The sequence below is a fragment of the Canis aureus genome, chromosome 5 (assembly GCF_053574225.1).
Source record: "Canis aureus isolate CA01 chromosome 5, VMU_Caureus_v.1.0, whole genome shotgun sequence".
Classification (NCBI taxonomy): domain Eukaryota; kingdom Metazoa; phylum Chordata; class Mammalia; order Carnivora; family Canidae; genus Canis; species Canis aureus.
In genome coordinates this window covers 25,064,072-25,077,714 of record NC_135615.1, presented here as the reverse complement: position 1 = coordinate 25,077,714, position 13,643 = coordinate 25,064,072, and the positions used below count along the sequence as shown (strand labels likewise).

Sequence of the window (13,643 nt, the reverse complement as noted above, 5' to 3'; positions counted from 1 at the left end):
TCCCTCAACATTAAGGAGTTTTTAAATTATAGGAACAAAACACATCCACAAAGTAAAAATCACCATATACTTGCCAGGTTTCTTCTAAATTCAGAAACAAAATCTATCATAGACTCCCACTTAAACATGAGTACTTAGACTGGTACACTTTGAAATTCTCCTGGAAATGTTAAGAAATCACCTGCAATGAGCCCTTTTCCACATGTTCTTTCAGTGGCCTGAAGACTTTAAAAACTTTTAAGTATGAGCTCCAAAATAAATTCTCAATTCTGAGAAATATTTGAAAATCACCTGTTTTGTCTCTCAGTATTCTGAAGCTCCCTGTGGTCCCTTTTCAGGTGTTTGGTCAAAGATGTAAAGTATTCTTTTAAAAGATTCTGGAAAGGTTGTTGTTTCTCTGGACTAATTATCTCACTAGGAGGAAAACTCAAATTAAACTTCTCTGCAGCACTCTTCACTTTCCGTGGCACAAGCCCAGCAATATCATCTCCACAGTGTCGACAAAAACTAATCACCACAGAAACATGAGTATGGGATTCCCGGTCAGCATTAATAATATTTTTTAGCTGTTCATAGATTAAGGAAAGACCTTCCTTGTCAGTGAAAATCCCAACTATTGTCAACTCTGCAATGAAACGCAAATCAGTTCTTAACTTGGTAATGTTAGGGGTTTTCTCTTCTTTCCTCGCTTCAAAATGTTTTTTCCAAACCTGAAGAAGTGATGGAGCAAAGTCGGCATAACGCTGGTGAAAGAGAGAGCACAAGTGCACAGCACAGTTCACATCAGATATTTTTAGCTTTGCTTCCACAATAGAAGCTACAGCTTCCGCAATGTATTTGCTTAAATTCAGGCCATTAAAATCATGGGACAAGGAGTCTCTCTGTTGCTCGGTAATAGTTTTTAGTTTCTTGACAAAAGCAGTATTTTTCTTCAAACTTGAGTCTAGTCGGCTAAAGAAATTTTCCTCTGGTCGGTTGTCTGGAGCATTTTGGTTTTTGCTACGAAGTTCCTTCCTTAACTGATGTCGTTCCCAGGCTTCCTGATGAAGCTGAAGGGATTCCTCTTTCTCTCTATATAAAAAACAAATAAGTAAATAAAATACTTTGCATATTTTGTAGAATCACTGACCAATTTCAAGAGTGAAAGACAATGAAAATGTAATCATAAACATCAGCATTTCAAACCAAGCAAAACATGCAAAAGGCCCTTTACCTACTTTTAACTTTTAATTTTTTTTTTTCAACTCATGGCCCTGAGATTAAGACCTAAATAAGAGACAGACACCTAACAGACTGAGCTACCCAGGCATCCCTTTAAGATTTTGTTTTTAAGGGATACCTGGGTGGCTCAGTGGTTGAGCATCTACCTTTGGCTCAGGACATGGTCCTGGAGTCACGGAATCTAATCCCACATTGGGCTCCCCTGGAGGAGCCTGCTTCTCCCTCTGCCTAAGTCTGTGTCTCTCAGGAATAAATAAATAAAATCTTAAAAAAAAAAAAAAAAAAAAAAAAGAACTCACAATCCTGAGATCAGAAGTTGCACACTGTACTGACTGAGCAGGTCAGGCACCTTTTCCAACTTTTAAAAACATTTTATTATTGACTTAAGATAATGGGAACCTAGTACACTGAAAATACCAAATGTGGCAGAATGGATGATTCTTAATAACTAGAGTAAAAATCATTCTGCCAACTGGTAAACTAAATAGATAAAATACTTTGTCAACTCTACCTCAATAAAGCTGCAAAAATAAACAAATTAAACACATGATGTATAATACGAAAAATATAAATTAATATGTCCCGGAAGGTGTAAAACCTAGAACAGGTAAAAGCACTGGGAATATAGAAAAAAAACTGTCCACAAAAAATACTTTAAAGTATTCTTTAAATACTTTAAAATTTAAATTAAGTTAAAAATTAAATTAATCTCTTAAAGTATTCTTTAAATACTAAATAATACATTATTTAAAGAATAATGTTTATTAAAAAATAATAATAAGGGGATCCCCTGGGTGGCTCAGCAGTTTAGCGCCTGCCTTTGGCCCAGGGTGTGATCCTGGAGCCCTGGGATCAAGTCCCATCAGGCTCCCTGCATGGAGCCTGCCTCTCCCTCTCTCTCTCTGTGTCTCTCATTAATAAATAAAATCTTTAAAAATATTAATAATAAAATAAAGAGTAATGTTTATAAAAGAATGCATTAAAAATGTTCTGGTATGTTAAGTACCACTCTTCCATACTTCAGCATTAGCCAAATCTCTAAAGTACCTTTCTCAGTTTTGTCTTAAAATTCAAGTGTAATTGGGGCGTCTGGGTGGCTCAGTCAGTTAAGACTCTACCTTCATCTCAGGTCACAATCCCAGGATCCTGGGATGGAGCCCCACATTGGGCTCTATGGCTCAGCAGCAAGCCTGCTTCTCCCTCTCCCTCCGTCTCCCTCTCTGCCTACTTGTGCACTCGCTCGCTCGCTCTCTGTCAGATAAATAAAATCCTTAAAAAAAAAAAAAAAAAAAAAGTTGAGTGTAATTAAGAAAATTTGGAACCAGGGATGCCTGGGTGGCTCAGCGGTTTGGCACCTGCCTTTGGCCCAGGGCGTGATCCTAGAGTCCTAGGATCAGTCCCATATCAGGCTCCCTGCATGGAGCCCGTTCCTCCCTCTTCCTGTGTCTCTGCCTCTCTGTCTCCAATGAATGAATAAATAAAATCCTTAAAAAAAAAAAAAAAAAGGCATTTGGCAGCCCGGGTGGCTCAGTGGTTTAACGCCACCTTCAGCCTAGGGCCGGATCCTGGAGACCCAGGATCGAGTCCCACATCGGGCTCCCTACATGGAGCCTGCTTCTCCCTCTGCCTGTGTCTCTGCCTCTCTCTTTGCATCTCTCATGAATAAATAAATAAATTCTGTAAAAAAGCATGGTGCTCTAGTCACTGAAAGTAATAGAACGAGTAACTGAAGATACTCCCAACTCTCATGGAATTGGACCTCAGCAGTCTGATTTCAAATCACCATTGCTTTCCTAACATTTCAATCTCCCCATTCCTTCATATCAATAAATAAAATAAATGTTCTTACTTCAACTGGGCAGCTTCTTCTTCTTGCTGACGTTTTGCCTGCTCTTCTTGCTTCTTTTTCTCTTCCTCTTCATGTTTCTTTTTTTCTTCTTCCTCTTTTTTCTTTAATTCTTCCTCCGCCTTCACCTTTTCTTCTTCTTTTTTCTTCCGTTCCTTGTCTTCTTTTTTTCTCTTATCTTCTTCCAGTTTCTTCTTTTTATCTTCAGGGACCTTAATAACCTCCTTCTTGGCAGTAAGCTTGATCTCGTCTTTTGGTTTCTCCCTGCTACTCACTGGCCGCCTTTCACTGCAGTCTTTTTCCTTGTTGTTTAGTAAAGTTTCTTTTTCTTCCATACTTGCTGGCTTTTTACGCTCAGCTGGCATTATGTTACCCAGAACAATCTGTAAAGTAAAAGAATGTCAGTATTCTTTGTAGTATTGTAAATGCAGTGACTTTTTAGTAATGTGACACTTTTTTAAACAGAACATATTAATGTAATGTTGTGAAAGATTAAATAAATGCATGTAAAATGAACACTATTTCTGCAATAAAATAATTTCTTGGTCACATTCCACATTCTATCATAATTAGTTATGCTTTGCCTTAAGTACTTTTTTACTTTTTATTAAGGAAATACTCGAACACACAAATGAAAGAGAGCACACTATAACCAACCTCCCTATACTCATTGCCCAAATTCAACCATTATCAACTACAAAACAACATTTAATCATAAACACTTCAGTATGTATCTGAGAATATTTTCAATTGGTTTTAATCCCAACAGTTCACATCCATTAGGAGGCTGGTGACATTATTTCCTACAACCTGGAACAGAAATTATTTAAGTTGGTACAAAAATGAGCTCTTGCCTCCTACAAATAGACACAGAAGACACAAACTTCACATCATCGTTCTAACCTTATCAAGCTTTATCAAATACAGAAAGCTTCAGCTATCTCAAATTAAATTAAACTTTTAGTCTTTTCATTAGTATTAGTCAAAATTAGTCTATAACATAATGAGGATTCTAAAATCTGTATATTCTGTCTGTCTGCCAATACAGTAGCCACCAGCTCAGGGTTTCTCAGCCTCAGCACTATTACCATTTCAGGCAAGATAATTCTTGGGGTGGGGGGGGGGGGTTGCTGGGGGAGTGATGTTGACACGATTTTGTGCACTACGTGTTTAGCAGCATCCCTGCCTTCTCTACTAAGGACGTGCCAGCAGGATCTCCCCAGTTTTGACAACCAAAAATCACTCCAGATATTGCCAAACGTTGCCTGGGGACAAAACCACCATCAGCTGAAAACCGCGGCACTAGCCACATGTAGCTACTTAGCTACAGGAAAATTAATTAAAAAGTTTGAAATTTCGTTCTTCAGTCACTACTCCTATTTCAAGCGCTCAATTTCACATGACTAGTCTCAACCGCATCAGACAGTGCAGATACAGAACAGTTTAATTATCACAGGACGTTCTACTGGATAACATTAGGTCTATAGTACAGGCTCTATACAGTTAACTGGAAATGAACTTTGGAACAAAAAAAAGTGTATTTCCCAGCAAAATTCAGCATTTTTCTTTCCTAGAAATAAATTTCTCTACTCAGAACTAGTGTTCTAATATAATTTCTTTTATGGACAGTACTTCATGTTTTAGGCCCTAAATCATCTGAAAGCCGTATATGAGAAAATCAAAATACCTTCTATGTAAGAAATACAGAATTAACTTAAACTTCCTACTTTTTTAGGGGATCCCTGGGTGGTGCAGCGGTTTAGCGCCTGCCTTTGGCCCCGGGCGCAATCCTGGAGACCCGGGATCAAATCCCACATCGGGCTCCGGGTGCATGGAGCCTGCTTCTCCCTCTGCCTGTGTCTCTGCCTCTCTCTCTCTCTCTCTCTCTGTGTGACTATCATAAAAAAATAAAATAAAAAATAAAAAAAACTTCCTACTTTTTTATTAAAAGCTAAAGATATACACACTATTCTCAATTATTTTCAAATATAGATTTTAAGTTATAGCAGTAAAAACTAGGTTAGCAAACAAAATATTTGCAAAAATAACTATTCTATAAACACACAATGCATTTATTTCAGCACTCCAATAAATTATCAAAGAAAGAAAACCTAGGCCAATAGAAGCACTTTAAGTAACTTTTGGAGGCACAAGCAACATTCCGTATGTTCTCCCAACCACGTCTTCCTTTCCCTTTTACTCTTTCACTGATTCTATATCACGTCCACATTCTATGCATTTATTTTAACAATAACACTCAAAGGCTTCAGTTAACCTCAATGGCAAAACTCAAGAAAAAAAAGCTGTTAATCCTGTTTAAGCAACCATTTTAACATGAAAGAGCATAACTACTTATTTGCTGGCAAAGCAGTGTTAACATTTATGTTATCTGTCAGCTTCAAAGACCCACCTTTAATGTGAAAAAAGACATGCCCTAAAGCAAGTAAATTTTTAAAAGAAGAAAATACTCATAGCCACCACTCACTGGCCTCACAGTAAACATCTTACTTACATTATCTCATTTAATACTAAAATCTTTATGAGATGAGTATTATCTTCCCTATTTTATAAATGAGTAAACTGAGACTTGACCAAGTAACTTGACTAAGGCCTCCACAGCTGGTGACAGAGCTGGAATTGGAACCCATACTCTCACCTAAAGTTATTAAGAACTTTGAGAGTACCAAACTCTGAAGTGAAAGACCTGATCTTGGATACGGACCACAACAAATCACAGAATTACGTATCTGAATAGAAAGAATCCCTGATAATGGCTAAGCAGTTTTTATATTACTTTTCTAAATTTTGGCATATACTAGTTAAAACATATGGGGATAAGATTATTTCTAAGGTAATAATACAATCTTTCTTAGGGATATTTGTCATTATGTGCAAAACATAATACTCTATATAAAGAGTTGGTATTTTCTGAAGTTTATCAACAAGCAACACTTCAGTGATACAAGGACTACAGAAAATAAAAAGAACGGCAAAAAAATTTGACAGGTAATGTCTCATTTGTGAAGGTAGTATTAGATACTAAGTTCTATGAAAACATTTAAAAATTCACTTGGAATCTGACAAATTTCAACAGAGCCTCCTAGACTTTTGTGACTCTGTACAGTGTTCATTTCTTCAATACCTACTGTGTCAAACTGTAGTAGGCACTCATGAATTGATCCTCCTCTAGAACACAAAGAAACAGATTCCCAATAAAACCCTTAAAATCTTCGGATATATTCTTTCAATCACTTCATCCTTGTATTAAAAACATATCCAAAGTACACTTCGAGCTAAGTTTCAGTGAACAAAAAATATGACAGAAATGTAAAGGTTCATGTAAAGACTAGCAATGCAACATGTGAAAACAACATAGGTTTTGAAGTTTTCCCAACTCTTCATCCTGCTAGCTGTGGGAACTTGGACAACTTAACTTCTCTGAGTCTATTCATCGATAAAATGGAGAAATTGCTACTCTTACAGAATTCTTAAACTACTAACATTGAAGGAAGCATCAAGGCGGCACTCAACAGGGACACCTGGGTGGCTCAGTGGTTGAGCTTCGGCCTTCAGCTCAGGGCGTGATCCCAGGGTTTGGGCTCCCCATAGGGCGCCTGCTTCTCCCTCTGGCAGTCTCTGCCTCTCATGAATAAATAAATAAATTTTTTTAAGGCATTCAAGGGACGCCTGGGTGGCTCAGGGATTGAGCATTTGCCTTTGGCTCAGGGCGTGATCCTGGAGACCTGAGATCAAGTCCCACATGGGGCTCCCTGTGAAAAGCCTACTTCTCCCTCTGCCTGTGTCTCCGGCTCTGTCTCTAATGAATGAATAAATAAAATCCTTCAAAAAAAAGGGGGGGGGGGCATTCAATTAATGTCTATTGTTTCACACAGAGCACTGAAAAGTTCTTTGGAAGATGGGTTTTTTTAAGAATTAGGTCTACTAGACTTTACTCCAATTCTCATTTTTTACATTGACCTGGCAGCAGAAGGGTGACTCACCCGATTAGGCCAGTTTAATCGTTGGTTGGGTCAAGGCTCACTGTCCAGTGCTCTTATCCAACATCTACCGACTCAAGATTTTAAAAGCCAAACAAAATATACAAACAACCTAATTTAGACCCATATGCATGTGTATGTGCCGTCAATGAAACTATTTAGTAGTGAAATGCTAACATTTCTTTCAATCCCTCTGACAGTCCCTGCTTGAATACACAGCCAAATATTTCACCTGAACGGCTTCAAGAAGCTTTTCAAGTGAAACCCACAGTTTCAAACAGATTCTGCCTCACAATAATCCAAGATAAATCATTAGTGATCTTTTGTTTTTGTTTTTGTTGTTTTTTTTTTTTTTAATCGGAATATCATTAAGCCCTTACAAAAGACTTCACTGAGTACGATCACAGTCAGTCCCTTAAAAGGAAGCCACGTCTTTAAAACCACCTTCCTTCCTATAGTGCCCTGGCCGGTGGGCTGAATAATCTGGTTTTCGGAAGAGACTGTGAAAAGCCCAAAAGAAAGTAAAACTACTTTCTTGGTAAAACGAGGAGGTACCAGCGGAGCGCACCGAGGGGGGCAGAATGCAGAGCAAAAGGGGGGTGTCTCCCTCATCAAAGATACTCCTTTACCCAAGTACCATATGGACTGTATGAAATCACAATCAGAAATGCTCTGAAAACGCCCCAGAGGAAGACAAGGCCGGTTCACCTTGTAGTTCTGTGTCACTCAAAACGTCCTGAGGGCAGAACCGCACCGGGGCATTATCTCTCCACCCCCCAACGCTGGCTTTACCCAAAGGAAAAAAAAAAAAAAAAAAAGTGTTGAAAACCAAAGACCCACGGGAAGTTTCCTTACACATTTCACCAGAGTTCAGAACTGGCTGTGTCTCGACGAGCTGTGGTATCTTTCAGAGACGCCTGAAAACTACGGTCAACGAGAAGGGTGAGCGCCGCCGGGGCTGCTCCGGTCGCGGGTCCTGGCGGAGCAGGAGGGCGGCTGGTCCGGGTCGGCGGGGCGCCCCCAGCTCGCCAGCCCGACGACCCTGGCCTCCGCGCCCGAGCGCTCAGCAGGGGAGGCGCCGGGCACCGAGGCGCCGCGAGGGAGCCTCAGCCCGTGGGAGACTCGGGGGCAAGCGGACCCAGCGCAGCCCAGCGCAGCCCAGCGCAGCGCCGCCCGCCCCGAAGCCCCTTCCCCCGCACACGCATCTCCCACAACCCCCTGCTCCGGCGGCACCCTCCCGGCCCGCACTCGCGCCCCCTTGCCCGGGGGCCCCCGCGGTCACCTTCGCCGACCACCGTCGCCCCGACGCCAACTTCTCCCCTCACGCCCCGCACCCGCCCGACGCCCAGACGCCCCGGCTGGTCTCCCGGCTCCACATCCTCCCACGCGCGCGCGCCCTCCCCGCCTCCTCGCCGTCGCGTCCCTCCGGCCCCCGGGAGCCTTCCCGCAGCTCCCCTCGCTCGACTGCACACCTCCGCCCCGCCACAGCGGCTTCAGCCCCGAGGCCCAGCCCGGGCGTGGAGAGGCGGGGAGGACACCCCCGCACCCCGCACCCCCCCGCCCGCCGCGGCCGCCCCTCACGTCTGCCCCGGGCCGGGGGCGCCCGCCGTGACGGGAGCCTCCGGGAGCCTCCGGGAGAGGGGTCTGAGGAGGACGCCGCCGGAGCTGCGGTCCGTCTGCTGCTCGCCGCCCCCGGAGCGCGGAGGTGCTGAGGTGCCGAGTCGCCTCTCGGGTCCCTCGGGGAGCAGGAGTCCAGGCCGGTGCCCCCCAGCCCCGCTCCCCCCCGAGGGTCGCAGCGGAGGCGGAGGAGGCTCCCCGGGACTCACCTCGAGCCTGTTGTCAACATCAGCCCCGGGTTTCCCAGCACCAACTCCAGCGCTCGGGCTCTCCCCTCCCCTCCCCCCACCTAGCTCGCAGCCGAGGGCCCGCCTTCCCTCCGCTCCCCCTCCTCCCTCCGCCCGCCGGCCCTCCCGCCCGCCACTCACCAGCGCGGCCGGGCTGCGAGTGGGGGCGGGGCGGAGGGAGGAGGAAAAGGGAAAGCTGTCCGGCCATGTGCCTGATCCAAAGCCGTCCGCGTCTCCCTTCCTCCGGCGTTTCGACCGGCTGAGGCTTCACTCCTGGCGCGGACCGCGACCACACGCTCAGACAGCTGCCACGCACACACAGCGGCTTGCTGCGGATCGTCCGCCAGGCCACAGGAGCGAGATTTCCAGACAGGCAGTGAGCAGGGCAGCCACAACCAGCGCCTCCAGCCAGGTCCCCGGCGGAGGGGCGGAGCGTTCCAAGGCCCCAAGGCAGGAAGTGGATTGGTCGCCAGGAAAGGGAAAGCGCCTGAATCGGAGATGCGCAGGCGCAGGCACTTCGGGCGCGGGGGGGGGGGGGAGGGGGGGGGAGGGGAGTGCGGGGGGGGCGGAAACGCTAGAATGGGGCGGGGCGGAGCTAACAGGAGGTGAGGAAGGGCGGTGGAACGGTAGGAGAATTACGGAGCGCCGTTTGGGACACGTTTGGCCACGTGATCCTCGGGGGAGTTTCCCGGAGCGAACGTCAGGGAAAGGTCTAAGAAGGGAAAGTTTGATTGGACTAATTCGAGGGGTGAGGTTGGAGATTTGGGGAGTTGGAAACCCGAGAAGCTGAAGAATATGGCTGGTGGGGAAAGTAGAAGTTGGTTAGGAATGAGTCTAGATTTAAGAGTGCCGTCGAGTTTCCGAAAGTCCCGTCTGGGGAGGATGGGGGGGGGGGGGGGATTTCCAGAAGCACTTTTTTTTTTTTTTTTTTTTTTAAGATGTTGGACGTCAAGAACGACCCAGGGTGCAGAAGGAGAAAGGTTTTCCTCGACGGATCCTGGAAAGCGCTCTGTCCTAGCAAGCCAGTTTCAGACACTGAAATGGAATGACTTCCCCGAGTTATTAAATGTGATCACTCGTTTAAAAAAAAAAAAAAAAACAACAACAACAAACAAACAAAAACAAAAAGTTGGCCCAGTCGTCATTTCTTCGCTTTGCGAAACAAAGTCAACCTTCCAAAAGGGGCATCAGCTTCTCCACACAACCTCACTCCTTAAATTGCTGAGGTTTGTGTATCTGGCCTGCAATTTTTTTTTTTTTTTTTCTTACCAAAACTGCTTGGATCTGCTGCTGACGTGATCTCGCTGGTCGGCTTTGTTCAGGAGTCAAAGGGGCAAAGGTGCAAAACTGGACTTGATGCTGGAGTGACACGTGTCGCGCCCCCCCCCCCACGTGTGAGCCCACAAAATGAGCTGCTACCAACCGCAAATACTTGAGGCCGGTCTAGGTTCCCTTGTATTCAGCTTTTGCCCATTTGCCCCTATTTGCAGCTCTGCTTTCCATTTATTATTAGCTTGAACATCGCCTTCACAAATTCAGTGTTATTTCCTGTACTTCGATTTCTACCCACCCCCCACCCCCAAACACTACTGGTAGGTCAATCGTGAAAAGACTAGCAAGAGAGAAAGGAAAACACCGCTAATATGTACCACTGATAAGCGATTAGCAGAGGAACACCTGGGTGGCTCAGTCGGTTAAGCATTCTTTTTTTTTTTTTTTTTTTTTAAGGTTTTATGTGTTTATTCCTAGAGACAGAGAGAGGCAGAGACACAGGCAGAGGGAGAAGCAGGCTCCATGCATGGAGCCCAACGTGGGACTTGGTCCCAGGTCTCCAGGGTCAGGCCCTGGGCTGAAGGCAGGGGCTCAACCGCTGAGCCACCCGGGCTGCCCTCGGTTAAGCATTCTGTTCTTCGTAGACGCTCAGAGCTGGATCTCAGGGTTGTGAGTCCACGCCCTGTGCTGGGCTCCATGCTAGGTGTGGAGCCTACATAAAAACAGACACAAAATCATCACGAGACAACTGTCCCAAACCACCATACTGGAGAAGGCCACCCCGTTCTTTTCAAAAGTTCTTTTACTCACAAAAAAAATTAAAAGTAAAAAAGTTATTTTTCTCATTTTGTCTGGCTACCTTAAGAAAATTGATCTCTATGCTGTTAATAAATATATGTACGTATTCAAGTCGATCTTTGCCTTTCATGAGGTTTTGTTTTGTTTTTTTAAAAGATCTTATTCGTGAGACACACAGAGGCAGAGACACAAACAGAGGGAGAAGCAGGCTTCCTGCAGGGAGCTGGTGGCAGGACTCGATCCCAGCACCCTGGGATCACAACCTGAGCTGAAGGCAGATGCTCAACCACTGAGCCACCCGGGTGCCCCCTTCATGAGGCATTAAAAGGAAATCATGTGAATACAGGGATCAAAAAAAAACTATTTTTATTGAGCTTTTGCTTATTTTAAATTTGTTATTTTAATTAATAATCACAATCGTCATGTAGGTATCCTGATCCCCATCTTATAGAAACAGAGTTACAGAAGGATAATTTAATTCAATATCAGAAAACTAGTAAGCATAGTATTCCTTTCACACAAGTCTAACTCCAAAAACCCAAGCTTTTTCTGATGTATCCCACTGCCTTTATGCCCAGATTTTTTCACAGACTGAAAATGCATCCCATTGTTTTCTTTCTAAAGTAAGGTATCAAAAGCCACCAAAGCCTGCTAATGTGGGACTATATTGCAATCTCTAACTGGAAGAAGCACATTTCTCTGAAGAAGCCATTGGTTTTTGCATTCTGATCAAACTTCACTATTTTCTGTAACTACATTATATTTAAGCTTTTAAGTATTTATCTAGATATTTCATTATTTGACAAAATTCTAAAAAAAAATGCCTTTTCCTTTTTGCCTGTTTCAGTTGACAGAATTATACCATATGAAAAGAGGAAAAAACTCACAGACATGTATATTTAGATAATACTGTTTTCTGTTTAAAACCCAGTTACAATGCTGCTTTGCATTAGGAAGCAAAGGCAAGAGAAAGAGATTACAATCTCAGGGCAAGATAAACCCTAATTTAAAAAAAACAGGGCTTATGTGGCATGAACTCCCTGGTGCCCTGCTGAATATGTACTGCACCTTGAACTAGTCCACCTCAGTCTTTTAGAAGCTGACATCTAGTTTAACTAATTTAAGCTAGTTTTGTCTCTTTTAGATTTGTATTTTTTTGTATTTTTAATGAGAGATCTAGAGGAAGTATACTCATGGGAATGATCCAATAGGGAGGGAAATATTAATGATGGAGGAAAGAGGGGAAAAAAGGTAACAAAGGAACAAAATCCTTGTGAAGAAATGGAATCCAAAGTACAAGCAGGAAGAGTGCTTTCGAAGGACAACCTGGTTTCTCAGTCAGTTAAGCATCCAACTCTTGTTTCAGCTCAGGTCCTGATCTCAGGGTTGTGAGATCAAGCCCGTGTGTTGGGTTTTGCGCTGAGTCTGCTTGAGATTATCTCCCTCTCCCCCTACCCCTTCTCTTCCTGTCTCTCTAGTAAATAAATAAATCTGGGGGGCGGGTGGATAAAGAGTGCCTTTGATAGAAGCAGTGGCACTTCCGCAAGATATTTTTTTTAATTTATTTTTTATTGGTGTTCAATTTACCAACATACAGAATAACCCCAGTGCCCGTCACCCATTCACTCCCACCCCCCGCCCTCCTCCCCTTCCAACACCCCTAGTTCGTTTCCCAGAGTTAGCAGTCTTTACGTTCTGTCTCCCTTTCTGATATTTCCCACACATTTCTTCTCCCTTCCCTTATATTCCCTTTCACTATTATTTATATTCCCCAAATGAATGAGAACATATAATGTTTGTCCTTCTCCGACTGACTTACTTCACTCAGCACTTCCGCAAGATATTAAGAGAGAACACAAAAAAGATGAGTACACGGACAGATAGGCTTGTAGACTTGGAGATCCTCCTTGATCATTCCTATTTTCTCAATGAAATTGGCGGCAAGTTCATTAGCTAAGAGTGGGATGAGGGAAAAATTGGGGGGAGGTTTGAGAAGAGAAAGGGAAAATAGGAAAGAGACACTTTGAAGAGCGTGAAAGCAATGGAAATGCATACTAAGGATTGCTGCTGACACACTGGTTGATGTTTCTGATGATGAATTTAAAGCCATGCAGCCCACATATGCCAATTTCTCCAAAAGAGATGAACAGTTTTAGCCAGGGTTGTGGCTTTTCTTTTCCCCCATAAGAGTGATGGCAGAGAAAGTGAACAGTAAAGGTATTGCAAGAGGATGATCATCCTAAAGGATTGTCGAATCTCGGTGGGTATGAGGGAAATGAAGGGGAACAAGGTGTATGTGTGAATGTGGATGGGGTTAACAGACTGACAGGGGCAGAGGTTGCCAAGAAAATGGTGATGAAAGAGCCGTTTAATAACAAAAATTCAATTGAGTAAATTTGAGGATCTAATTGGCTTTATTAAATGATTCATGAATTGGGCAGCATCTCATCTAGCCAATAGAAAAAAAGCTCCATCCAGCTGTAGAAAAGGGACAATTTTTAAAGGCAAACAGGGGAATAAAGGAAATTATTAGCAAAGAATGCACTGGTTTAGGTAAGGTCACCCTCCCCAGGGGAACGGAAGGGGTCTATCAGTGTATTTTCTAGGGCTGACCAGGAAATTCCATGTTGACTGGTTAAAGGTTACCTTCCTGTGGGGATGAAA

General features: G+C 43.7%; 2 protein-coding genes across 3 annotated transcripts in view; one reads left to right on the top strand and one right to left on the bottom strand.

The window, feature by feature from the left end:
* UPF2 (UPF2 regulator of nonsense mediated mRNA decay) overlaps positions 1-9,027 on the bottom strand; it is a 102,348-nt gene extending 93,321 nt beyond the window's left edge. For both annotated transcript variants that reach the window (XM_077897233.1, XM_077897234.1), the window contains exons 1-3: positions 8,892-9,027; positions 3,071-3,450; positions 292-1,071 (exon numbers count right to left, since the gene is read on the bottom strand). In XM_077897233.1, coding sequence (XP_077753359.1) covers positions 292-1,071; positions 3,071-3,432 — 1,142 coding nt within the window. In that variant the 5' untranslated portion in view covers positions 3,433-3,450; positions 8,892-9,027. The remainder of the gene's footprint in view (positions 1-291; positions 1,072-3,070; positions 3,451-8,891) is intronic.
* On the top strand, positions 7,193-11,095 carry LOC144313295 (uncharacterized). Its single transcript, XM_077896432.1, has 3 exons — positions 7,193-7,200; positions 8,007-9,285; positions 9,848-11,095. Exons 1-3 carry the CDS (start codon positions 7,193-7,195, stop codon positions 9,956-9,958), a joined length of 1,398 nt encoding a protein of 465 aa, XP_077752558.1. The 3' UTR covers positions 9,959-11,095.
* Positions 11,096-13,643: the final 2,548 nt, after the last annotated feature.